At 40.4% G+C, this 27,127-nt stretch overlaps 1 protein-coding gene across 9 annotated transcripts in view; it reads left to right on the top strand.

The window, feature by feature from the left end:
* IL1RAPL2 (interleukin 1 receptor accessory protein like 2) overlaps window positions 1-27,127 on the top strand; it is a 339,644-nt gene that overhangs the window by 182,016 nt on the left and 130,501 nt on the right. For all 9 annotated transcript variants that reach the window (XM_064426729.1, XM_064426730.1, XM_064426721.1 and 6 more), the window contains 2 exons: window positions 4,235-4,421; window positions 10,032-10,185. In XM_064426729.1, the coding sequence (XP_064282799.1) occupies window positions 4,235-4,421; window positions 10,032-10,185 (341 nt within the window). The remainder of the gene's footprint in view (window positions 1-4,234; window positions 4,422-10,031; window positions 10,186-27,127) is intronic.

Here is a 27,127-nt window from a genome sequence, read left to right as displayed (position 1 = left end):
GGAGGGAAGGGGGTCATATTTTCTGTTCCAAGGGAGGTTCTTGCCTTCTTTGGCAGACACCTGTCCTTCAAACCAAGATATTGCTGTTGTTGCTCAAACTCAAAATGAGCTAAGATGAATGTACAAGTCGATCTGTTCAGTCCTGCAGTCAGTGAGCCAATAAAAATGTCATTAAAACAGCTAGAGCGTTCAGGGACATGGAGAGAGATCTAAGCCTGAGGTGTGCTGTTCCCTGAGCACTGCTTTGATAAATACACTTCCCAGCTTTTGGATCTACCGCTGAAGACTTAGAGTGTAATAAAAAACCTAGTACAATGAGAAATGAATCTGTAAAGGGAAAAAACCTAGTGTGAATCCTCTTGTATGAATATGCAGTTCAAAATTAGGTGGGGTTTTTCAATCTAGTAGGTATAAAATATTCAATGACATTTCTGCCGCCTTTCCTGTTTATAAGAAAATCAATAAATGGGGATGGCTGGGGGTGATTCTGAGCATATTAGAGACAAAAATTTTCTACTTGACTCTTTTAACAAACCACCCTCACTTAGCAGAAACACAAATGCAAAAAAAAAAAGGTTTTTTTTTTTTCAAAAGTTGTGAATATTTAATTTGAATTCAGCCTTGGGGCTGATTAATTGTCTTGAATCCAAAACAAGATGAAAAATAATTTAGGGACTGAAACACCAGTTTCAAATGTCCTTATCCATTTCTTTATATCCTTCCTTTTTTCCTTTTGTCCTTGCTTCACAATCAAGCTATACACAGTTTTACTTGCTTTTGTTTTTAGACCTGTTAGACTCCCTTGGTTCTCCCTCTGCTTTTCTATTTGGTTTGAAGCTGGCTTCAGTTTGTGGTTTAGAGCCAGGTCCAGGTGGCCTGGGGATTACAGATGTCTTGCCACCAGAACAAAGGAAACTGCCTTGTGAACTCTGGCAAAGCTAAGCCCTTCTTCCTATTTCCAGTTGAGAGAGTAGGCCCAGTGTGTAACTATTCCCTTGGAACAGAGAATTACAGATCTTAGTTTCAGTGTGAAAATTCAAGACAGTTTTTCTTCTTTGCACTGTGGAGTGGTTCCTTCTTTTCTTCCCTCTTCCTGTTCCCCATATGACCACAACTACTTCTTATAGAATTAGAACCCACTAGAAATCAACTCCTATGGAAAATGAATGGTTTGGAAACATTTCAGAGAAGACAAATTGTTGAAAGACCCACTTCCAGACCCATGGGTTTGTATTTCCTTTACGTGTATATGGAAAATGTCGCCTGACATTTTCTTGTGGGCTCCAACATTTGCTACTTAGATACAACTCTTCTTACCTGGCCTCACACGGTACTAAGATCACCACTGGAAGCCCTCCAGCATCTTCTTCACCCACCTGCAAGCTGCTTGCTTTTCATTCCTCTTGGCCACTGTTTCTGACAGCAAAGCCCAGGTTACCTGTAGCTTTGCTGTTGTTATCTTTTGTTCTTCTTGTATCTGCCTTTGCACATCAAAAACGGCCATATAACCTTTCCTGCCAGCCAGACACTGCTGGGAGCACTGACCTCCCCCACCAAGCTCCATGACCATGTACTGAAAACAAAAGTGGATCCTCCTATTAATAATTCATAGGCCATCTGTTTAGCTTCTGAAAGAAGAAAAGCAAAAACATGGGGTTTGTGCTAGTTTATCTATGTACCTCCACCAATTAAAAAAAAAAAGGAAAAATACCCTTACCATAAACAATTTAAATGCAGGTCATGAAGGAGAGCACTTGTGGACACAGGGGTCCTGAAAACAATTGGGAAGAAAGAACTGGATGCCTTCCCAACACAGCAGCTCTATGGCCTTCCTGAGAGAACTCTTGGGGTGGGCTCCCATCAGTGCCCGGTGTGGCCAGGCCCACCCTGTTCCTGTTTGCTTGCCATGTGGTAAAAACAAAGTTGTACCAATCCTCTTTGCGATCCCCCTCCTGAGTTCTCCCTCAAGCTGTCAACTTTAGAGAGCCCCTTTATGCCTCCAGAATCCCCAGGGAAGGGAAGACACCAAGAACAAATCAGCACAGATGCATCAGCTGCTCAGAGAACTGAGATGAAATCTCACGGCCCAGCCTTGGGGAACAGCTTGCCCAGCACAGTGAGGAATGGCTCACGACTTAGCAGAGTTCAGCTCCCAGACTTCTCCTTCAAAACTGAGAAAAACAGAAGGGCTGATCCAACTACTGATTCCTTTTGCACATGCCTTGAAATATCACTGTTTTCCAGAGCGGACTAGATTAAAGGAACACTCCTGCTTCAGTCACTGACATTCCTGCAGAAATTGTCTTTTCTGGATTACCAGCAGTAGCAGTAATGTGAGTGGCTGGTGAAGAACCATCCATGAAGCTTTCAAGTCTATTGCTTTTGGCGTAGTGAGGGCTTTCTTCATCATGAGCCTGAATAGATTTATTGTCTTGGTCATGGAGTGTGAACAAAAGTGATAGTACTCCCCAGGCACTTAGTTTCCTCAATTCTTCTCAATTCTAATTGTAACTAATGAAAAGCATACTGCATTTTTAGGTTGTGGTTCCAGGAAGCATTTTAAATAGAAGTAGCCTCCAGCAATGTTCAAAATGCAATCTAAATAATGCAAGATTGTTAGGAGAAAATACAGCACTATTAAATAACACCAAGTAATGGACAACTATTCAAAGACATTATTTTTTATTAGCCAGGATCATTATTACTGAGCACATGTGACCTCACTTGCACTCAGTAATACTTACAGTCATTCAGGAAAGCTAAATAATCATTACTGATTAATTACTATTGATTACACTGAGTGGTTGTATCCATATTTTGTGGATTTTCAGTGCTGTAAGAACTCTCAAATATGTTTTGTTTTCTTCCTACAAGAAGGGCAACCCTTTTCAAAAGGTAATTTAGGAGAAAGTTGACTTATTTTCCCTAAATTATATAAACCCATCCCAAATGATGGATTGTTTTCAGTCCAGAGAAATTTTCTTTCAGGTAAAATAATATGTTTTGTGCAGTTTGTGAAAATGAGACTTTATTATATACTCTCAGCTGAAACACATCATGTCAGTGTGCAAAGTGAGCCTTTTCACTCAGAGGTGAGGGAATGGACAAAATATCCACCAATTTTATTACAGATGTACAGGTGGCATTGTGAGGAGAAGTGAGAAGGAAGGACAAAGTCTGTGGTTTTGCTGAATGCATAACACTAATGATGCTGAAAATGGGATGTTTCTGAAGATTGCCTCCTGATTTGCCTTGCAAATGGCTCTGTCTGCCAATGCCTGCTCATGTCACACCTTTGACAAGAACCCATTTGTAGTGTTTTGCCAGCACTTGTTTAGCATGAAGCTTCAAGCTCTGGTGAAGTGTCCCTGTAGACCTTTTTATTTTCTCCCCAACTACAGGCTCCCTTGACAGAAGGAAATGTAAGAAAATATTTGTCATGGAGCATTTTGAACTTTTTTTAAATTAAAAACACTGTCCTGGGTTTAGTTGGTGGGAGTGAGCAGTCAGCATCTTTAGTGTCAGGAAAATATTTCAAAATATATAAAAACACTTATTTTCCAAGTGAAGTCTGTTTTTTCTGTGACAGTAATGGGTGAGTGGTCTGCTTGTCTTCTTCTTGACCCATTAGATTTTTCACTTTATTTTCTACTCCCCATCCCATTGAGGGGAGTGAAGGGTGCAGCTGGTGGGAGGCTGGCAGCTGGTCCAGGTCAGTATCATGTGCTGCAGAATTTTGTACAGGGGCTCCTTCTCAGGGAGAAATCCTTCCTGTGTGGTGCAATTTAACATCCTGCACATAACCCTTCTTCTCAAACATATAGCACTGCACGCTGGAGTGAAATCTCCTGAAGGTGGGAGAGAAGAAAGGTGAGGATAAGTGTGGGGGGGGGTACAGAGGAAATGAGACTGTGTATCCTGACCAACGTTTGAGGTGCCAACAGGTTCCTGTGTTCATAGACATGCAAGCTTGAAAGAGCTGCTGTGCTGGGTTGGATCACTTGTCAACAATATTTCTTCAAGGTTCTTCATAGTCTTCACAGTCAGTCAGAAGTGAGCCTTCGTGTTTCCTAGTAATTCTTCTGTGCAGGAAACGCACAGCATGGCTGTCACTATTTGCATGTGCCACTCAAGTGTTTGTGAAAATGAGGGCTTGACAAAGAAACTTTCTGTGCCGAAACAAACGTGGTGAAAAGAAAGCAGGATAAATGAAACAATTTTTCTGTCCTTGCAGAAACTCAACGTATTGCATGAAGGTGTCCATGTCCTTGACGGTAGCTGAGAATGAATCTGGGCTTTGCTACAACAGCAAGATCAGATACCTGGAAAAATCAGAAGTCACTAAGAGAAAGACAATCTCCTGTCCTGATATTGAGGATTACAAAACAGGCAGTCAAGAGCCAGATGTGGTGTGGTACAAGGTAACTATTGCTGTCTTATTGCTATTGGGCTGAAACTGTTCAAAACTTTCACTGTTTTCAATCTGAGGCTTAGAGCTGACTTTCTCTGAGTCATCAGTGGTTTGTGACTGGTCTGGAGAGTGTTTTCCCAGTATGACAGTTTTGCAGGTAAAACTACCCAGCATAATCATTGTCCAACAGAAATCAGTGTCAGTGAGGATGTTCTGTGAGAGTGCTCCCAGGACTCCTCTATCAGCAGTACCACATCCCCAAACCACAGTGCCTCTGTACCAGTTTGTACCTGGGTGTGGTGTCTCCCTGCACAACGCTGGAGTAGAAACAGAGAGGCACCTGCAATGGAGCCAAAGGTGTACCAGCACTGCCAGCTCCACTTGTGCTGCCAATTAATTTTTATGGAGTCCATTAGCTAATTTCACCAGGACTTGTAAATTTTACCAGTGTCTCCTGGAGTCTGCACAGAAGTCTGCTGAAGTTCATTGAGTAACTGTGATAAAGTCAGTTCTTTTTAACTGAGGTCAGTTAGATACTTTTACTACTTTTCTGGTAACTCTGCCTGCATCTTCTCCAAGGACTGTCAAGTATCATACACCATTTTCATCAGCAGATGTATTGGTGATGTGTTTCTGTAGCTCCCCAAGAAAGCAGGAGAATGAGTCAAATATGGGTTGGCTGGCAAATATCAGATAATGAGACCACAGCAAGGTCTGGCAAATTTTTCCTGTTGTCTTGACTGGGGTCAGTCTGATATTTGAAAAGCCCTTAGGTATTAGTTGAGGGCTAATGCCCTCAACTAATGATGCAAGAAACAGTAGAGAGGAATAAAGAGCTGAGAGTCAGAAGGAACCAGAAATAGTTGGGCAGCAGGAACAGTTCAGTGGAATCTGTGGAAAATAGAGTTTGGATTGTAGGAGTTTGGGATAAGCTTGGTTCAGGTAATACAGACAGAAATATACAAACTAGGTGAAATCTAAATTTGGAGTCCTTGATTTCCCAACCTTAATAACATTATTTAAAGATAATTATTTTGCATGAAATAAGTAATATGGGCAGACTAGCAGACTTTTTTTCTCCTTAGCAGGTTGCAGCTGAAAAGAGCAACTGTAAAAGTTGTCATAATTTGGTTTTTTACAGAAATCTCATATGTTATGTCTTATAGTAACAAAATGTGTGCCATAATCCACTGTTAGTGTGAACAAAGTTTTTCTTTCAACAGTTGAAGCTCTTTCTCTCAGCATATGGGTTGATATCTTCAGTGCTGTTCATATGTCAATTAGATGTATTGAGTTAATCATAGAATATCCTGTGTTGGAAGGAGCTCACAGGGATCATTGATTGCAATTCCTTGTTCTGCGCATGAAGTCTGAAATCTCAGAGCAGAGAGGATACTGAAGAGAAGCTGCTTCTTGCCCTCTCTGCCTTAGTATTACTGAACACTGAAGATCTCAATTTTTTGCAAAAGCACACTGAAAAATAGTCTGGCAGAAATGATGTTCAGCTGTCGTGGAGCAGAAATGAGTCTAAAGAAGATGCATGTGCAGCCCCACACCTTTGATGCTTTGTACTGACCACGACAGGGAGTGGAAGGGTCTGTTCCAGAATCCCACCCGTGTTGTCTGGGTGTCACACACACGCTGGAGTGTGGCAGCTGACTGACAAATCATCACTGAGGTGAAACTGAACAGACTTTATGTCATTGCATGATAACAGTGAGACAATTGCAGTTGACAACCTTTAGTCTGTCTAGATAGGGAAAAGAGACATGAGTGAGATTATCTACTACATACACCTTCTTCTCTATAATGAACAATTATGAGTTATCCGTTTGGCTTTTAGAAAAATATCTTTGTTACCTAGACCTAGATAAATAAATATGAGGAAGTCTTTGAGATTTCCTTCTTTATTCCTTCTGCTGAAAAGAGAAATTCTTGTGTTCATGAGAACCTGCCAGTTCACTGGTAGTCAGGGAGTTTGGACTTGTGACCTACAAAATACCATGAGAGAGGACAGTGATGATGCCTGCTCCCTGTTTGCAGAACCTGCTCTGCCTTCCAAAAGGCTTCTCTATGTTGAGGGATTACTGAATCTGAGCTAGTAATTGCATCAATTTACTGGGACTTAACTATAATTTAAACATGCTCTTAATTATGCTTGAATAGAATTCCACGTGCACACCCAGTACATAAAATAGCATTTGCTGTGAGGATTTGTTTTAACTGTATGAACTTCACTTCTGGCTAGAATTACACTGCGTTAAATATTTATTTTTAAAGGTTTCCCCAATTAATGCCATTATATGCTCAGCTCAGTTATGCCTAGTAGAACTGTTTTGACAAGATGTGTGGGATTTTGTTTTAAGTGAATGTATGTGTCAAGGCATGATTGAATGAATGGGATTTAAAAGTAAGAGCAGTTTCATGAAAAATCAGCTGGCAGAGGGAAAAGGTATATTACATCTTGAGTGTGGAGTCTTAATCCATTTCCATCATGTCTTTTCTACTACTGGGTTGAAAGGAGAGCTAAGAGAACAATCAAAATGTCAGGTAAAGGACAGGTAGTTGTTAACTACCCAGAAAAATAGACTTTTGAGGTACTGTCACTTAGATTTCAAGACAAAATGAAACATAATAGTGCACACCTTTTTTACTGGGTGATTCAAACATTTAAAATGTCTAAGGAAAGTAAATAGTCTAGAAAAAGAAACTTGCAGATTCTTCTAGCAGGTAGATACTGCAAAAGCAGAAAAGAACAATTAATTGGTTAAAGCCTTTGGGGGGAACATAGAGCACCTTCCAGTACCTGGAGGGGGCTTAGAAGATGATTGGAGAGGGTCTTCCCACAAGGGCATGTAGTGAAAGGACAGGAGGGAATGGCCTTGGACTGAAGGAGGGTAGGTTTAGATTAGATACTAATTTTTTTCCTGTGAGAGTGGTGGGCCACTGGCACCGGTTGCCCAGAGAAGCTGTGGACTCCCCATCTCTAGAAGGGTTCAACCCCAGCTGGATGGCCCCAGCTGGATGGGGCTTGTAGCAGCCAGGTTTACTGGAAGCTGTCCCTGCTCATGCAGGGGAGTTGGAAAGAGATGATCTGTAAGGTCCCTTGCAACCTAAACTATTCTGTGATTCCATTAAATGAGTCATTCAATTGAGCACTTACCCTTTTAGGGAAATTAGCAGACCTCCAACAGTGAAATCTAGATTGTTTTCAGAATATAAAAACCAGTAAGAATTTTGTTTCTCAGCCATTTTCCAGCTTCTTCCCTTTTTTGCTTTTAGTTTTGTGTATTAAATATATAAACAAGCATTTTCAACATACTTTTGTAAAGCCTGCATAGTCAGCAGAATAAAAAATAATTAGCTGAAATTTGGGAAGGAAGGGCTTATAAATAATCTTTAATAGGAAGTGTTTCAAGAAGATACAAAAAGAAATAATAAGGAAATTAGTGGTACAATTCCACCAAAACAACTCCTCTTTGTAAAACCACAATTGCACAAACACAGTTTTTGCTAAATTATTACTCTTTGTAGTAGTAAATCTTTCTTCTATTCCTGTAGTGTCATCCTTCTTATTGCAAACTTTCATATGCTTTATATAAAAATATAAAGCATATAAAAATGTATCTTCCATCTCTTTGTTCCCATGATTTTAAAAATAAAGTAGTGAATGTAAAACTGGTAACACAGGTTATTTCAGTGCTGCACTAAAGGGTGCATATCTGAAATATGCTTACTTTGTGTGTTCTAGGAATTGTATTCCTGCTAAATTAGGATTGAATAGGACTGAATCGTATTCTTTGCCCAGTGTTCAGATTTAGTTACACGGAGTAGGTCGTTGATGTACCTTTCAATAGATCCAAAATTTCAGACTCAAATCAAAAAGGATTTAATGGCATTTCCTGGCTCAGATTTGTCTCCTGAGTGAGTCTCAGCACAGTAGATGGGATCTGGGTTCTGGTCATTCTCTATCACCAGTGTTAACTGAAGTTCACTTACAAGACAGGATGATGCTTCCCTTACAACTGTTCTTTGGAAACAGAGGGATGTGCTGATCACTCTGGTACCTGCAGTAGTGTTGCACAGCTTCCAAATCTGAAATCTGATTATATTGTGACTGAATTTGGCCTCCTAGGGACAGGGAGAATTCTTTAGTGCTCCCTTTTCAAGTGCAAGGCCAGAGGCTCTCAGTCCTGTCTTTTTATTTCTGTGTCGTGGTCCTTGAATTTAGAATCTGACATGGATTTGGAATGCATATGGAGTCCATGAAAAATTTATGTTTGTGTCGTGCTGATCTCTTACTGTGGTACAATATATTTGCATGTTGACGTATTTTCTTGTTTGGTTGTTTTCTTAAGAGAAAGCTTTGTTCTATTTTGTTTTCTGTGTTTCTGACACTGCTGTTGCAGACGAGCAGAAAATGGGGCATAGGTGTGGGCATGTCACCAGTCTCTGAAGTTGCTGAGCCTGATGTAACTGATGGGAGACTGCAGCAGTCTGAGAATTTATTCCAAGCTGCCACCTTGAGAGAGAGAGTAGAGAGGCATTGAGGGTACTCAGGCCCTATTTTGCATTGTGTTTCCTGGGTACAGGATTAGCCAGAGCCTCTGGAGCTGCTGGGACTACTGAGTGCTTTAGAGAACTTGAAAAATATGGTTTTGTTGCAGGGAGGACAGGTTTGATGTTAAAGGTATTTAGAGGCAATAAATACATAATCTTAAGGTGTTATTTTCAAGAGACAATGACTAGATTTGGACTGTGCTTTTAGTTCAGAGCATTCCAAGAATAATTCAATCATGAGTGCTGCTCACATGGAAAGTGACTGATCTGCCTGCAAGGATCCAGTATGTTAAGGAAAGGGAGAGCCTCTTCATGCACTGTATCATACCTTATCCAGAAGGACTCAAACGTGGTTCCAGTAGAACCACAGTTTGTAGCAATGAACCTAAATCTGCCAAACAACAGCTAAGGACTGTGTGGGTGAAGTCTGTGAGAGTTGCAGGCTGTCAGTGCCATGTCCTGCATCACAGGGTGCATGGAGGGGTGATGTTGCAAAGTGCCAGGTGATGGGAAAAGACTGAATCAAAGCTCATCAGGTGCTGGAGAAGCCAGTGATGAGAAATAAGGCTGTAAGGAAACCAGGCTTCTGAATTCTCTCAAAAAACTGCTGCTCTTCCTGTTTTCTTCTATTGGTAAATGGTTCTGGCCTGGGACTATGTATAAGATTTGCCTTCAGGCTAACTCTTAACAGATGTTGCCCTTACTCCCTTCAAATAGAGATGTATTCTAATGGTCCATCCTAAAGGAGAGGTCTTAGCAGTTTTTAAGAAGAAAAAGAAAATACTTAACCACTGCTTGAGGGCACCATGTATTAAACACAGCCCATGTGATACAGTAGGAATAACTGAACCTTAAAAACATTTCTGTTAAATTTCAGTCTTCAAATTAATTCCAGTTTGAGATCTCTCTGCTTTCTGAAATGATATTTGAACTTTAATTGCAAAATATATCTAGGTGGTTGTTTCCTTATGTATAATACTGAAAATCTGAAAATCTGACAGGCAGCACTGTCTTATGTTGTACAAGCCCAGTAATTTTGGCACCGGATTTTTTCCTGCAGGAATGTAAGCCAAAAATGTGGAGAAGTGTTGTAATTCAGAAGGGAAATACTCTCTTAATTCAAGAGGTCCAGGAAGAAGATGGAGGAAATTATACCTGTGAACTAAAGTTTGAAGGCAAGCTTATACGAAGGACGGTTGAATTCAAGGTTACTGGTAAGAATCTTTTTTCTTTGCCAATAGGAAAAGAAAAAATAAAGCTTTCAAATAAGAAAAAATGGTATTCACATGTCAGTGAAATCGTCAGTGAATCTGTTTGACAGAAATAAGTCCAAAGCAAGTCCCAGTAGCTGAGCTGTCCCAGACTCAGGGAAATCTATATCAAGATCTTCTAAAATTCCACAGAAGAGCATTTCTACCTTTTGCTCTGTACAAAATCTGGAAATGCTCCATATTTTTAAGCTTTCCTTTAATTTATGCTGATCAGCTTTTCTAGTCTAGGGATTGTATTTAGTGAAGAGTATGGCACAACCTATTCTAAGAATGAAGTTAGCAATATTGGATTGTCAAAACAAAGTAACCTGCTTGTCAGGAGGTGATACACTCTATGGTTCTGACTCCATGGAGTATTTACCAGACAACAGTATTTTTCTGTCTATTTTTGCCAGGTATCAAAAATGAACAGCTAAAATAAGTATTGTCTGCTGGTATATTCTTGCTCCCTTTTCATCTCATTGTACAGTATGACATCTATAATTAGTATTTTTGCCTTCTGTGTCTGTGGAACTTTGCAAGTGCCTGGAAACAGTTGAGGTTTTCTTCAGCCTTTCACACAACACCATAAAAACAAATGGTTAGGTATCTTCCCCACATACTGATTAAAATAGGGCCCTGCTCAAAGCAGTGACTGGTAGAATTCCTCTTTCTTATATCAAACTGAATTATTCCGTATGATGTTTCTAATATGTTTTTGAAAAGAAGTCTTCCCTTTATTTTGAATGGAATCTGATTTTTTATTCTTATCATTATTCCTCGTTTTCAGTGAGTTCTTTTACTTGTGTGCCCTATGTCTTATGACACTTCATTGTCCATTTTTGGCCATGGGCAGAGCTCTAAAGTAGTGATTTGAGCTACCTGATCCTAGACCTGAGATATGAAAGAAGATATAATGCATGAAGATATAATACCTGCTTTGTGGGTAGTTGCTACCCTAAGTAGCATTCTAGTCTTCAACCAGAATGTGAACTAAATTTGACAAAGTGAAAATGAGATGCATTTAACTCAGTTCCTCATGACGGATATTCTATGCTCTCCCTCTCATCATGACCTTGCTAGAAGTCATGTGTTCTCTTCATTATTTAAACACTGTGGTGTATTTATACTTCACAATTTAAGGAATTTGTCCTAAACTAAATATAGTATTTATTACAGTTACTTCTCCTATTAAAAAGTTTATTATCTGTATTATTAAAATGTAAGTATGAAATATGTAAGTGTTCTCCTTTTTGCAAAATGCTTGACAAGGAGAAGATTCTTCCTCTTTTAATTTGGTGTGAATTCGTGTTGCATTAAATTTTGTTTAGTTTATAAAAGCACATATGTTTGTAAACACCTATTCCAGATGGAAATGTTTGGGAGACATATCTGATGCTGTGTGTTTGCTGGTTGAATCTCTCTAGATATGTGAAAGTGGCTAGTAAGTTTATGTAAATGAAAACCTGAAAATGTGTATAAGAGCTGCAAATGACAGCTTGAATGAGCCAGTTTGTTTCTCCTGTTTTTGTTTTGTTTCAGTTGGTGAATTTTACGTCTGTGTAGGTTTAGATCTTTGTGGGGGACCGGTCAAAGAAAACTTGTACAACAAACAGCAAAGGATTGCTTGTATTGTGTGGCTGTCCAAGCCAGGGTGGAGGTCCTGAGGTCAGATCACAGGCTGGGAGCAGGTACATGACATCCTCAGGGTCTTGGTTGAATAAATGTGAATAAATGTTGTGGTCCTTCAGGACTCATCTCAGTATGCCCAGGTCTTTCTTGCAATGGAATTGGTGTTGCACTGGGCCCCATTTTTCATCTGTCTGAAAATGAGTTCTCATCAAAATTTTGTACCGGGAGAAGCTAGAGGGAGAACCAGAGCTCTGACTTCTGAACCTGCTGGTCTTTAAAATCCCTGTTAGCAAATACTGCTGAAGGCTGGGATAGAATTGTCTCTGCTAGCCTGCAGCACAGATGTGAAGAAAAGGATCTTGCCTGCTGTTTTCTTCTGAAGGAGCTTTGTGATGCTGTTTCTATTACTGGTACTTATTACCATGTCTGAATTGGCATTTATTGGCAAGTGTCTGAGTTCCTGTAACATAAAGATTTTGAACAGAAAGACTCTGTTGGGCACTGCTAGAAGCCATGGTAACCTGAAATTGTTATTGAAGAGTTATTCTGAAAGTGAAATGGGTAACTCCATATCTCCCTTGAGCAAGGAGAGATGCACTGCCATGGAGAGAGGGGAAGCTGGCTTAAATTCCCTGTAGTTTTTCAGGCATTTGCTGAAATACACAGTACAAAATACACCAGTTAGGTGGATGAAGTTATTTATCTCTTGATTGTAAGACAAGTTTCTTTTCTTCTTTGAACTCACATCAAATATGGTACATGAGGTTTTTAATCCTTTGTGAAGATGCTAGTAGTTATGTAAGTAGCAATATGAAATATTTGCTGTTCATAGCTAAATGCAGAACGGGCATCTAAAAAGTGAAACTTGAAATCAGAATAAATGCAGTGCTGTCATAACAGAAGTCACATCAAAAGCTTTAGGAAAATTCCAAGGTGCAGGAGCCAGATGCACCATTTTAACTTGCTCTTGGTAAAAATAATCAGAATAGTTAACGAGATTCCAGACAAATGCAGCAGCTCTGCTGAAGATGTGATCCCGGAAGGCAGCCTGCTCCAAGTTAACAGCAGACCAGAGAGCAGCTGTGGGCCGAGTGAAGGGTGTCTGCCTGTTTGGTGTTTACATCAGTGCTGCCTCAGGATTTATTTCAAGTAGAGACTTTCAAAGGGACACAACCCTGCTCTTATTATTTAGTTATCCAGCAAAGTCCAGGAATGTCATTAGAGCTATTAGGAGGTGTTGCCTTAATTTCCTGTGCCAGAGTGTCAGCACAGTTGTTTCAGTGGCTGTGTCTGTGGCAGGGAGCTGTGAGGCCAGTGTGCTTTCCTTGGATCCTGTCTTGCCTGCTGGCCTTTGCAGACCCAACTGGAAGATCTCAGTGGGCCAGTTGGAGGTAGGAGGGGAGTTCCTCCACCCTTTCTTATGTGACTAAGTCATGATATGAGCAACTATGAAATAATTTGTAAGAAAGAATTCTAAGCAGTCTTAGATGGAACTGAAAGCTGTCAGTGTGTGATGGCTGGCCAGGGGAAGACACACAGAGGGACCTGAGTGGTATTGGTAGGTGAGCAGAGCAGAAAGCAAACAGGTCAGATGGCATTTGCAGGAAGGGGCAGCTGGACACAGGGATGGCAGTGTCATTGTCTGGCTGTGGTGGGTAATGAACAGCTGGGTGTCATTCAGTTGATAAAGGGCTTCAGAGGCTGTAGCTCTTTGGGGTTCTAAGGCAAAGGCTTGCAGCCTAGAATATATTTGAAAAATATTTTGACACAAAGTATTTATGGGGAAAAAATCCTGAGCTACAATACAGCACTAATGAGCAGTGCCTAAATCTTGGTGTTTGGGTGCATTTAACAATAATAGATTGTCAACAAACTATATTTTTCATCACTAGTTCTTCATGGGTTTGTTATATTATGCAGACAGATGTGAAACAAGTCTTGTCAGCCCTTTTTGCTGAAGAAACATGACAACAGTGTTATCTCTTAGCAAATAACGTGTAACCCTTCAGTCTGTGTAAAAAAAATATATTGATACCATTTCACTTTGCTTCTTGGTAGCTTTAGAGTGACAAACAAGTTAAATTATAAACTGTGATCTAGGGTTCTAAAGTGTAAAAATGTAACAGAAACTCAGTTTTTAATTAGATAATAAATCAGAGTGCACCCATTTAGAAAAAAACTGAATGCACTAATATAAAGTTACAGATAACTTACATTATTAGAATTTATTAAAATTACAGATATTTAGGAATATTAACAATCAAAAGCATTTCAATGAGAATTGTAAATGCCAACATTTATTAAAAAACAGTTACACACTATCCAGATTAAAAGAAAAAAAACCCCAAAACTTAGAATGCAATGTTGGTTTTGAAAGGCAATTTTTTCATCTTCCTGTTTTCCCCAGCCCTACCAACAAGTTTACCCTGTCTTGATGCACAGCAGTATTTCAATAGCTTTGAGGGTGAAAAGGTGCTATTGTGAAAAACACCTGCTGTGTTTATCTGCTCCTTCAGCCCTCTTTTTGCTTTGGAGCACTGGTCTGTAAGGGCACAGGCTGAGAAGAAAATGCAAGGAGACACGTCTTGGAGCTTTGGGAAAGGGTGATGCCTCTGAGGAGAGAGCAAGACCTGCTCTCAGGGCGTGGCCCAGGTGCCCCTGGCAGATGAGGCTGTTTGCAGGATGTGTCTCTTCAGGGACAGCTGTGCTAGTGGGAGAAGTTGCCTTGTTCTTTCTGCTGCCTGTGGAAAGAGGTGATTTGTGAGCTTGTACTGGTGAATTATTTTCCAGTTGACAGCAGAAGGTGGCCATCTGACCAACTTCATAAACTGCTGGTGATGGATTGGAGCGACATGCAGGAGTTACTGGACCACTCTGTCCAGGAGCTGTGTCCTTCAAGTTTCCTTCATTCTCTACTCTGGCATATTCTTCACAGGCTGCTAAAATGCCTAGCTGTTCCTAAAAGTCATTTATGCAGCAATATCTGTTTTGACCATCGTAAATGACAAATTATTCCACATGGCTACTTGAGTTGAATGATTCTGCCCGAATTCACTCTTTGATCATAGTTTTTCAATTAAATTCTTTCAAGTCTCATTACATCTCTCACTTTTCAAATTACACCTGCTGCTGTTGCTAGATTTTGTTTGTGGTTTTGGGACCCCTTTATTAGGAAAAGTAATTGGTGGTCATTTGCTATTGTTAAACCAAGGGGATGAATTGGATTTAGAAGAGCAGACAATTAGTTGGATTTTCCAGCAGCTCTAATGCCATAGAGAGAGAAGCTACCACAAAAGAAGTGAGGATATGAGCTAAAAGTGTGTCCACCTTTTGGTAGTAGTTGCTTTTCTGCCCATTTTTAGTCCTCTGTGAATTGGATATGCTGCTTTACATTATTAGAAGTTGAGGCTAGAGACAGATTGGCAGCATTTACTGGGTGCTGATCAAAATCAAATTTATACAGTAATCTGTCAGTGCACTCTAGGCCTAATCAGTTTATGGTGAATAAAGTATTGTCACCAAAGTCATACAAATGATGTGTTGACTGACAGCATTTTTGGCTGCTGACAATTTCCAGAACAACCACATCAAAACGTGTTTAAGATAAATTAAAAGCTTATTTAAACTGAGCTGAAACATGGAAGTCCTTCCAAGTCCTTTGGAATTGAGACTGTTATAAGGGATTTACTTTAATGGTGTCAAATATAAGAGTTGGTGTTTGCTTAAAAATCTGAAAACATGTAATTGTGATTCCCTCCCAACGGCATTGTGTTTTGACATAAACAGTTTAGTAATGTGCAATGAATTTATGAAATGGTTCAGTGTTGCTTGAGTAGTTACTTATCCAGAAACCCAGTTTAGCTCTGAAAGGTCACTGAGCTCTGAATATGATTTATAAATGTAAATAAAATCAGGGCCAGCATAAGACTCAGGTTAAAAAAGCAGGTGGCTGAGGAGCAGAGGCTGAACTGAACATCCCCAGTGGTTTTGTGCAGGGACAGGTCCTGTGCTTGGACATGGCTGGGCTCGGGTGTGCAGGGGTTCCTCAGCTGGCTGTGAGGGAGCTTTTCCAGCAGAGCCAGTTAACATGTTTGCATGGCTTTGGGTATCCAAACTAACTCTGACCTCTCTGCCTGGCACTGCACTCTGCAGAGAAGGCAGAGCCTCTCCAGATCCTGATGGAGGCTGGACATGCTCCCATTCTCCCATTGTTGCTTTATTTTTTGAGCTCCAGAGCCTTTGCTTTGGAGATGGGATGAAATAGCTAATATTAGCACCTTTTTATCATCAAATAAGGCAGTAACATCAATTAGAGCACTCTGTGAAAATAACATTAATTTTGATTTATGTAATTTTAACAGCAAAGGTCATATTGCAACACTTCATATTTCTGATTTTGTTATGTCAAATTACTTCTTTGTTGTAAGCCTATATATTTCATTTTGTCTTGTGGCTGTAACAAGTCAAATTTTGATAACACATATAGCTACTAATATATATTACTGAATTTTTTTAGCATTTATGAAATGGGAAGTTTTGAATGTTTCTGTTAATTTTTTTTTAATTGATGTTTTGCAGTTTTTGCAAATTTCTTGTAAAATACCAAATTTTCCGCAAATGCAGGCTCTGTTTCCTGTCAGCACTCAATATCTCACCTAATCCCTGGGATCTGAGAGTTGCTTAAAGTGCAATGGTGTTTTATTGTTGATTTTGGCCAGCAGCTCTTATGAGAGCTGTTAGCTCCCCTCTCCTTTATTTGTTTGTATTTTCAAGCATGGGTCAGGGAGTCTGTTGTCTCAAATAAAGCAGAAAACATTTCAAGGAAAGCCTAAAGCAGCCTGTGAATTTTCCTGATGAAGCAGCCTGAAAAGCACTCCAAGGTAAAACATGGTGACGTGCGGATGGCGGTGGCTGGTCTGGCCTTCAGGGCTTGCTGCTCCTCACTGCCTTGCATCGCCACTGCTCGTGGGCATGGGAAGTGTTTGCTGTACTTGGAGCTGTCTCCCTTTTTCTGGAAGCAGATGCTCCTTCGTGAGAGCTCTATCTGTTTAGCTCCACATCTCCTAAAGAAACATTTCCCCTGTTTAGTGTTCACCAGAATTCTAAAGTGATATTGAAGCTGTCAGCAGCTGTAGGGACATACTTTTTATTCTTTCCCTCCTCTCCTGGCTTGGCAGCTTTGGCCTTTCTTTGCCTGCTATGAGCAAAGTGCAGCTCACTCCCAGTGCCTGGCAGTCCTGTCACTTCTGACATATGGCCTGGGATGCCAGTCCCCTCTTGTATCCCAGGCAAGTGTTCCAACCAGAGGTCCTCTTTGGCAGGACATGTGCTGTTTCCAGCTGAAAGCCCAACTCCTGCTGGAGTACATGCAGGGAACACTGGAATATTGGCACTTCTTACTTTAGAACTCATTTTTTTTCTTAACAGGCAATTTTACCCGTAAGTCAGAACTCCCTCCCATACTTTGTAATGTAGACAGCAAATCCCAGTGCAGAAAGCTCCTGGAGCAAGGAGTGATGGATGTTTGCACTCCATTTCCTTGGCTGTTATGAGGTTGGATCTCGCAGCTTGGCCTGGGAGAATGCAGGGAGAAGGGGGCTCCCACTGTGGCTCTCCTGGCACCTGCCTGTGTGCCATGGTGGCTTTAGGTGTCACTACCCAAATAGTGTCACAAAGAAAGATACCATGATTAACCAGCCAGGGCTGCTGAGCTCAAAATAAAGTGTGCATTTTCAGATTTTCCTCAAATGTAATGTAAGCAGTGAAAGGGGATAAAAACTGGTAATATTTTCAGTTTCTTTTTTAGTTCATAGTGTTAGTACATTCCGTTGACTAATGGACTGCATTTATAGTGGTAGATGCAGAAAGGCTTTCCTTCCTCCTGGAAAACATGTTTTTCATAACAGAACTTTTACCAGTATTTGAGTCCAAAAGATAATAAATTAAAAGAACCTGGAGAAACCAATTGTTCAGGGGAAGATATTTACAAAACAGTGGACAAAGAGAAAAGCAGCTTGTTTGTGACTGCAGTTCTAAAACTGTGAAAATTAGATAACTGTTAATTTGGAGATGAAATCTTAAAATGAACAAGTTAAATCTGCATAAGTTTTTACTTCTGGGAGGGAGACTGCAGATGGTTTGGGAACAGAAAATCCTTCCTGTTCACTTCTAATATTGACACGTCATATTTCAAGTAATATTTACTTGCTCATATAAATTACACATTTCCATAGCAAGATTTCATCTCTTTGCAATATCTTGACACAGTCAGGGAATCACTTTTTCATTAAATGCAAGGGACAGCAAAAAGCCTACTCAAATTAAGTTTTTACAGAGACTCCCAAGCTTTAAAAGATCTGTGGTAGGAGATACTGTTCTTAGCATTTCCTCTGCTGCACTTTCTTATAAATGATGCATTGCATCTTCTAGTATTTTTATTTTCTAAAGGAAACCTTCCTTTCTGTGAGAGACAGCAAGGCAGAAATGGGTTAAGTGCTGACAAATACAGTACTTAAAGACCAGGAAATGAATTTCACAGCTGGGTTCTCAAACCATTGCCAAAATAACTATCTATTTAAAGCTACATATAGGAAGTGCCAACAATTAGAGTTTTCTTTTGATATATTTTATGTGATTTGTATTAATTTTTACCAAGGTCTTTGTTTTGTAAATATTAGCTTTCTGTAATACAGTAAAGTATTTATCTTAAAACTTTAATTTCAATTCTGATTTGTTACATGTCTGGCATCCTATTAACTCCTGTAGATAGCTAAGCATGTTTCTGTGGTCAAAGCAGACTTAATTGCAACTGATTTCTGTACTGACTTTAGTTTTTCTAACTACCTCAGGCAAAGCCCAGTATGGTCCATCAAGAGAAATGTGTAGATTTGCTTTTGACCCTATTTGGGAAATGGAGCAATTTCTCTGCCTTTTTCAGAGGATTTCTTGTTCAACCTTGCAAAAACCCTGTTATAAATCTGCAGCAACTTCTGTGTCTACAAAGAGTCAACAGGAAAATTCAGTCCAGAGCATGGTATCAGTACAATGAGGTGCCCATTCACCTGGAAGAAGTGCCAGTCCTGGTCTGTCTTTTTCACGTGACACCCAGCAAGGTCCTGATAAGTTGGACCAGCTCTTCTGGTTTCAGGAGCACCTTGCCAGAGTCTGTAAGCTGAGGATCTGGACAGTGTCTGAGGGATGCCTGTGCCCATTCGTGGTTGCTGTGTGAGCTGTCACTGTTGAAGTGACAATAAAATACATCCACATGGATAAAAGCTCCTTCGTTTTCAGTCCCTCAAGTGATCCAGATTGATGACTTTTCCATTCACCAGAGTGACCTGTTAATACAGGGCTAATAAAAAATGAGTTTGGAAGATAAACATTAAGTATTACCTCCATATCTCCTGGAGAAACTGCAAGTTCTAAGGGCAGTGAGAAATGTAGCAATATGCTGCAGTCTATGAATTATATATAGTGTCAGTACTCTTGGCGCTTTACTTACAGCTCCACAGCCTGCCTTCCTGGCTCATGAACATGCAAAGTAATTAGAATGGCAAATAGCATTAGTTTTTATTGACCTATGTTGCCCCCTAGTTCCCTGTCATGTTCTTGAACATGGTGGTTTTTTCCGTCCACCTTAAATCAGCAGTTTGCAGTTTGTAGCATTGATTATTTGGTATTGTCTAATTTATTGATGTGGACAGCCAAGGCTTCCACACATGTTATGGGTTGCTCATTTCTCCAATGATCTGTCTTTGTGCACAGCAACTGCAGCTCGCTGAATCACTGACTATATACTGTAAATGTCAGATATGAGCTCCCACTTTAAAAACTGCTGCTCAGTCCAGGAGCTTCTGAGCCACATTCTCTAAGTGTATTGTGCTTTCAGTAGTGGACGTGACTTAGTATAAATGATAGGATTGTGGGGGTTTTGCCCACAATAGTGAGGTAAAGCACACACACTGAAAGAAACTTGTATGTTTTCATTTTCTGTGTTAGAGGAGGTTTCCTTCTTCATGAAAGTGTAGGCTGGATGCTCTTTCTTCTTTATTAATAATAGATAAGTAGATAGATGCACAGGCACAAAATAACACTGCCCCTGAAACCATTTTGCTAATGGTAAAATAGATACACATGAGTGAGCAGATTGCCTTGTACACTGAAAATGCAGCTTTCCCACCCAGAGAAACTGCAAATTTTGCCTAATATTTTGTCTCATAAGAAAAGCTTGAGAACCAGAAGCAATGACTGTCTTGTTCCTTTGAAATGACTGGAGAAATTTTAATAGGTGAAAAGCTCTGCTATAACTTGAGCTGGAGATCAGGATAATATTTTCACAGCACAATGTTGATGCCTTTCATAACTGGTTTGTGCTGCTTGGCACTTGTAGCTGTGCATCTGAGATGAAAAGTTCTGCTGTGGAAGGAATAGTGCTCGCTACTGAATTGTCAGCATTATTTCTTGCTGCAGTGATGTGATTCTCAAAGGTGCCTTATTCAAGAGACTGTTTGGCCTGACCCTGTTTAGCTTATGAGATCTGACAGTAGTAGTATTGCTTCAGGCTCTGATGTTGCTCTTATGAAGTTCACCAGAAGACTGGAGCTAATAACTTACCAATGTTTGCTCTGTGCCTTGCAATTTTTAAGTTGAAAGGACATACAAGAATATTCTGGGTGTGTTAAGTACCTTGTTTGTCTTTGATATCATGGAGCAGCATGGAAAATATGTTCTTAATTTTCATCAGCACCAACCAAGCTATTTTTTGTCTTTGATAGCATCGATTGACCTTTTCTAAGCAAGAGAAAAATAAGCATTCAACTCAATTTGTATTTAGGTGTTTATTACTCCAGTCTATTTCAAAGGGCTGGGTAACTACTCTGTTATGTTAGACTTACATGTACTGACTTATTTACTGTGTGTGTTGAGTGGTTTTTGCAATGCAAGCATGTTTCAGTAAATAAAATCAATTTGCAGCCAATGGGAATGCAACAGTAAGTGATTTAACTTTTCATCCTTTTCTTCAGCTTGAAATGAAAAGCTCTCCAAGGTTTTTTTTATGACAAGCCCTGTAGGCTGAAGTACGCTGAGAAAGTGCAGGAAATATCAAGTGCAAATTGCAAACCAGAATGATTTAGCAGTAAAATTAATAAACAATATAGTCATAAAATTCTAAGGCAGCTTTGAGTTCCTATCTGTTCTTATCCTGTTTTTTTCTGGTGTAGCCAGCAATGGACCTAAAGGCCTGTTTCTCCTCAGAAAGGGCAGTGTGGTCTGTGCGGTCTCTGATTTTATTTTATCTTGGCTGGAGCTGGTTCTCCTGTGTGGGTACCTGTCTGCCAGGAACTGGTCTGAGATAATTTCATAATCGATTGAGATGATAAAAGGGCTTTGGTTACATGGAAGGAAGCTAGATCCAAGCACCAGATGGTTTTTCATCGTTATGCAGTGCATATCACATCAGCAATCCAGTTGTGGAGAGTCAAGCTGCCCATCCTGGGCCAGGAGTGGTTATAGCTTCTGGCAGGGAAGGAACCAATTTGCCATAAGCTGTGTATGCCCTTCTAGCTTCTCTGGAATGCACTACCATTGCTGCTCTTTCTTCCTTAATGCGAGATGAAATGCACCTGGAACAAGACCCTGCCAGGGCTATGACTGCTCTGTAACCTCTAAGTGGCTGTAGCAACTGCATTTAGGCAGATGTTTTTAAGGAGAGTATTATCTAAATATTGGTACATGTGGCTGTGCAGTAAAGCAATCTGATTTAGAGATGCCACTTGTGCTTCTCTTGGGATATGCACATGTTGCAGAAATACAGATTGCTTAATTTGTAAATGAAAAAAGGGGGGTATGCAGTGGGTCCTTCAGCGTGGTGTGGATGCCAGTGTGAGAGGGGTGGATCTCAGAAATACAGTGAGAAGGATTAGATGGAGAGAGAAGAAGACTTAGTTTTCTGATATAAAAGTCTGTTTGAAATTGGTGAAAGACCTAACCAGAGTATCAGGCTGATGAAAAAATGTGACTTTTCAGAAAAAACATGAGTTTTGTCAGAGAGGAATGTTAGCATTTGCCCCCTTAAGAAATTCTTTTTCCTTCATAGTAAGAATTCCATTCTGGGAAAAACTACAGCTTTTCTGTGTTGTTCTCTGGAGGGAGAGAATTCACTGCTTTTCTAGCTAAAGTACTTCTTCTATCGCTTGACAAAGAAGCTGCTCTGCTTTGGGCAGTGCAGCACTCAGAGGAAATCCTGTGATCACAGGCTGCTGCTGGGAAGAAAAGATGGTGAAGAGGTCAGTCTGGAAATGTGGAGTCCTCAGGGGTTAGAACTGTGGTTCCTACACCTCCTAGCAGTGGCAAAGCCTGTTAAGTTCTCACCTTTAACAAGTTTCATACATCTCACACAAAGAAATGTTTTATTGTTTACTCATATACTGAAGTTAATTCACTTGGGACTGCTTGTCTTAAACAAAGTTATCCATGAGAAATTTCTCTTCCATGTTAGTTGCTTCCTATACAGGACTGTTCAAGTTCCTGTAGATCATGGCCTCATGGCTGAAGCAGCATGCTGAAGCACAGAAGTACTTCCAACAATTCCTTCAAGGAAAGTTATCATTGCCTTCATTCCAGAAAAGCAGAGTCATAGAAACTCAGCACACCTGTAATGCACGTGTTGAATCATTCTATTTGTGGGGGAAAATGCCTCTTTTTGGGGTTTTATTTTTAATGTCTGCTTTTTTCCACCTTCAAAAAATGAATAATTCTATTCCCCACTATCCAGTGTTCTGGCACTGCAAAGGGAATTGTGCATTTCATAAGCAAATACTGAGATTTATTTCGGCTGGAGCTCATGATGTGGGGGAGAGGTTAATGGGACACATCATACTCTGAAGATAAGGAGAGTGAATTATATATATTAGTTTAATGTAGAAGATATGGACTGGAAAGCAAGTTGGTTCCTTTCCATTAAGTTGTGGGAGGGTCAGAGAAACAGCTTTGAGCACCTCCAAAGTCTCTGGCTATCTGCCACCAGATCTATATTCCCTGTTCAGCCCAGACCTCATTTTAATATTTAAAATTGTACTTGCTTTCTTTTTCTAACCCTCAAAAGGGCTTTAATTCTTTCCCTCATTCTGTCAGTGCTCAAGCTGCTACAGCTGTTGCTGTCACATTTAATAAGGACTTTGCAGAGTTTAAATATTGTGTTGTTCACCAGCTTTTCTTTGGTGTGAGAGAAGAGCTTTGTTGTTAAGTTTGGGTGCTTCTCACTGACACAGCTGCTGACATGGGGTGTCAGCCGAAGGTGACAGGAACTTGTCACTTGCCCTGGAGGTCACATGAAGCTCCCTGTGGTGCCTGACACCACAATGCAGCCATGGATGGAGGTGCTGCAGACAGACCCCATCCAGCATGGAGCTCTTGCTGATTTTCCCCAGGACTGTGGTGTTTGGAAATGTATGTCTTTCAAATAAGAACATAAAATTGACCACACTGCAGTTCCTGACCTCTAGTTGCACCATTACACTGACTTTGTGGTTGCATATTTCTCATTTGAACATCACCAGTGATCCTGTGGTCCTTTCTATGCAGTGAGCAGGTAACTTTCCCTTGCTCAGTTGTGGACAAGGTGGGAAACAAGGCAGCAGTGTGGACAGGAGTCTGACATTTCAAAATGTCAGAAGGAGGAGGAAGTGAGACTAAAACTTGATGTCCTCATGCCTACAGTAAATTAGCTGCTTATTGAAATATTCTTCTCCCCAGCCTTGAGTTCTGTATGTGTCAATCCAGCTGAATATAATTGGGGCTGTTTACTATGACAGACAGTCAAAATCCAAGAAAAACTTGGAAGAAAACACTCAGGCCCCAGTCTGCAGTGTCTGCTAGATACCCTCCTGTGTGCATTATATCTCTCCCTTTTCTCCTTCCCCCCAAATCCTCCATCTCTCTGCACAGTCAGGCTAGATATTTACATTCATTCTCAATGTTAAACTGCATTTAAAAAGCCCATTTTCTTCCTGAAGCTATTCATCTTCTCTCTGGACCTTTGATGAAATCCTCTTCCTTTGATTCCGAATCATTCTGATGTTTCCAGTATGACAAAGAATGATTTTATTTTTTTCCCCCTAACACTGCAAAAAGACCAACCTCTCTTGTTAGGATTTCTTTTGAAGTATCCAGGGTGAAAAGAGCTGAGCGGTGGGATAGAAAAGTATTGCTAAAACATGACATTTAAAAAAATTGATAATAAAGTCTAGGTTAAAAAATAAATTACTGTGCAATGCATATATTTTCATCTGAACATTATAGGCTGTTTTTTCATTTGAATTTTCTGGGTGATGAAGGAAAATAGATAAGTTCTCATTTTGGTAAAAAATACTACATTTCAAGAATATCATCAATTATATTTGGATACCTCATGGCATGTTTCTATCTTTTAAATAGGATTGATTTTGGCTTAGTGTGCTTTTACTGCTCTGATTTTGCCTTAATTCACAGACATTTGCATTTCTCTGCTCTCCCTGTTGGTGACATGCTTGGTGAGTAACAGCTTGCTGGGTTTACATTATGAAAATAAGAATAGGAAATGAAAGTGCAGATCCTTATCTTCAAGTAAAGATGCCTAAATTAGAGGAAATCTTTCTGTTGTTTTTGTGTTTAGTAAATATAAGAACGTAGTTAAATCCCAGAGGCTGACATGAGAAACAGCTGCAAGTGTGGAAAGTGGCAGTTTAAATTCCCAAATCCATGACATAGCCATGCCTGTTAACCCAGAACAAAAGAAAGTTAAACCCAGAGATTGTTTCCATCTTTGAGGTTCTCTGTCATTCTAATGCATGCTTGAATGACTTATAACCAGGCTGCACTGTATCATCATGGAGGAAAAAAGAATCTCCAAAGAATGGGTGCAATCTGTGACCCAGCACCAACAGTCCAAGTCAGTCCAAATCAGTCCAAAGACCTGGCAGAGATATGGAAGGAGGCAGCTAAAACAGGTGCCTAAAAGAATCCAGAGTGTCAGCCAGCTCAAATCAGCACTAAAAATGAAGGAGACAGTGCTGCTTTGTACTGACCTTTATGTTGGTTATTATGGAGGTGGGTTTAAGAAGTTGCTCCTGTTGATTTAGATTCTGCCTGTGCTTTTCATGTGTGCCAAGGACCTTGCCACTGGAGAGGGCATTGCAAGATAACACAAGTAACAACAAGAGCAGTTGTTCTCCTCTCATCTGAAGACCTGGTGAACCAATAAATATTTAAAATCATTATTTAAAGTGTTTATCATAAACCATTTCCTAGCAGGAGCAATTTGGGAGAATTAAATGCTATTTTCCTTTTAGCCATAGCAAGCAGGAGGGGAGATGGAGTCACTCCAAACCGTGTGCTGCAATTTTGTGTCCGAAGCTCATTTGTCAGTGTAACAAATGTAGTGCTGCTGTGGTGGGGTTGTTGTCGTGGGTGCTGTTCATCACTCCTGGAGGCAAGGTGCACATGTAATACAAAGCAGTGGAGAAATGTAGCTCTGTTCCATCTCTGTCAGAGGCTGAGATGACTGTCCCAAGGGACAGGATAGATGCCACCACACTGTCATGGTGCTGCATCCCTCTGCTGGGCCGGCAGGCACAGCTCCGTTCTCCCATTGGCTTTGGTTTTGTGTTTCTGACCTTCAAAAGAGAAAAAGGCCATCTAAACAGATATTTTCCTTGCAACAAAAATGGCAACAGCAACAGCAAAATCAACTCTGGTCTCTGTTCATGCCTGGGAAATTTCAGCCTGAAAGGGAAAGATTTTTGAGTCACTGTCTTGGCATGAAAGGGGCAACCTTGTAGTGTATATGTGTAATTGCAGCTGTGACTACTGTAACAAGGGCTAATGTGTGCCAAAAACCTCAGAGTGGCAAAACATAATGTGAGAAGTGTAAGTGATAGGAAAGTAACCGGGTGAGGAAATAGTGCAGGGCTTACACGAAATTCATTGCAGCATGAAACTGAAATGAGGGTATTTGCCACCTTCCTGGGGTGAAGGTGACTGTGCTCTAGACAGCCAGCATCAGGAGGAAAATCCAGGATGCAAAAGCAATCATATTAATCTGGTTTCATCTGGGGCAGTCCAATTGACCTGTAGCAGTTAGATGGGTGTGCCACTGTGTGACTCAGTCTGTGCCACTGGAGGGGCAAACATCTGAAATAAACACTTTGGTTCTGTTGATGTTAATGAGAGGATCCTGTGCTGCCCTCAGCAGAGTTCCACCAGAGGGCAGGTGAGTATTTGGTCTGTGCCAGGCATAGGTGCCAGTGCTGGAGAAGAACCATTCAGATGCATAGGCTAAAGGGTTAGAAAAGTAAGAGTTGAGGTGATTTGGCAAGAAAAGCCTTCCATTTTTTTGGAAGAGAGTGGATTTTTGGTGGGTGTTAAATTCTGTTTGCCATGGAGAGCAAGTTTTCAAGACATTCTTTGTCCCCAGCTAAAGAGAAACATATGCAGTTCCAGCTGTGGAAATTATCATGCAGTAAACAAGTCTCCAAGGACTTTGCTACTTCATTTTGTAGTTATAATTTTGGAAGCATATCACAGCAAAGGCCTTCATCCAGGGCTAAATTCAAATCAAGTTTTGAGTTTTGAAATTGAAGTCTGTTGTGAAATATCCAACCATTTAAAAATAAATGCCCTTGGAGAATTTAACAGAAAAATGCAAAATAAAAATTTTATGTTAAGCAGTTCATTCAAAAGATAACAAAGAGTAGGGATGAAACAGTTGTTTCTTAACTACAAAACACTCTGTTCGCTTAGGTTTTGGATTATTTTCTCTGCAGAAAGATGTGAAGACACTAAAATAAAAGTAGAGGTGGGAATGCATTTATACCAGGGGCAGGCATGCACACCCATCTTGCTGTGCACTGTTAAACTGGTACCACGTACGTGAGCTTACCCAGAGCTCCTCATTCTCTGCTTGTGGAGAAAAATGCTTTGGATCTGCTTGAGCCTTCCAGTGTCAACTCTGACTCTGAAGTTTTTTACTCAAGAATGGCAGGAGGTATTCATGGGCTTTAACTGATTTCTGTGGGGCCAAGGTAAAGCATGAACCTATTGTCCTTCCCTTGACCAATTGTCTGCTGCATTCAGCAAACATAAGCAAGTGTTTTATTCTGCTGGAAGTGTAGAAGGTTTAAGCACAATGCTTAAGGGCAATCTCAAGACTTGGGCAGAAGAAAAATGGAGTTTTAGAGGAGGGTACATGTGAAAACCTCTGCAGGGTTTTGTCTCCCAGGGCTGCCTGTGGTCACCT

Source organism: Passer domesticus, chromosome 7, assembly GCF_036417665.1.
Source record: "Passer domesticus isolate bPasDom1 chromosome 7, bPasDom1.hap1, whole genome shotgun sequence".
NCBI lineage: Eukaryota > Metazoa > Chordata > Aves > Passeriformes > Passeridae > Passer > Passer domesticus.
Note: the sequence above shows the minus strand (reverse complement) of the source record. Positions and strands in the feature narration are given on the sequence as shown.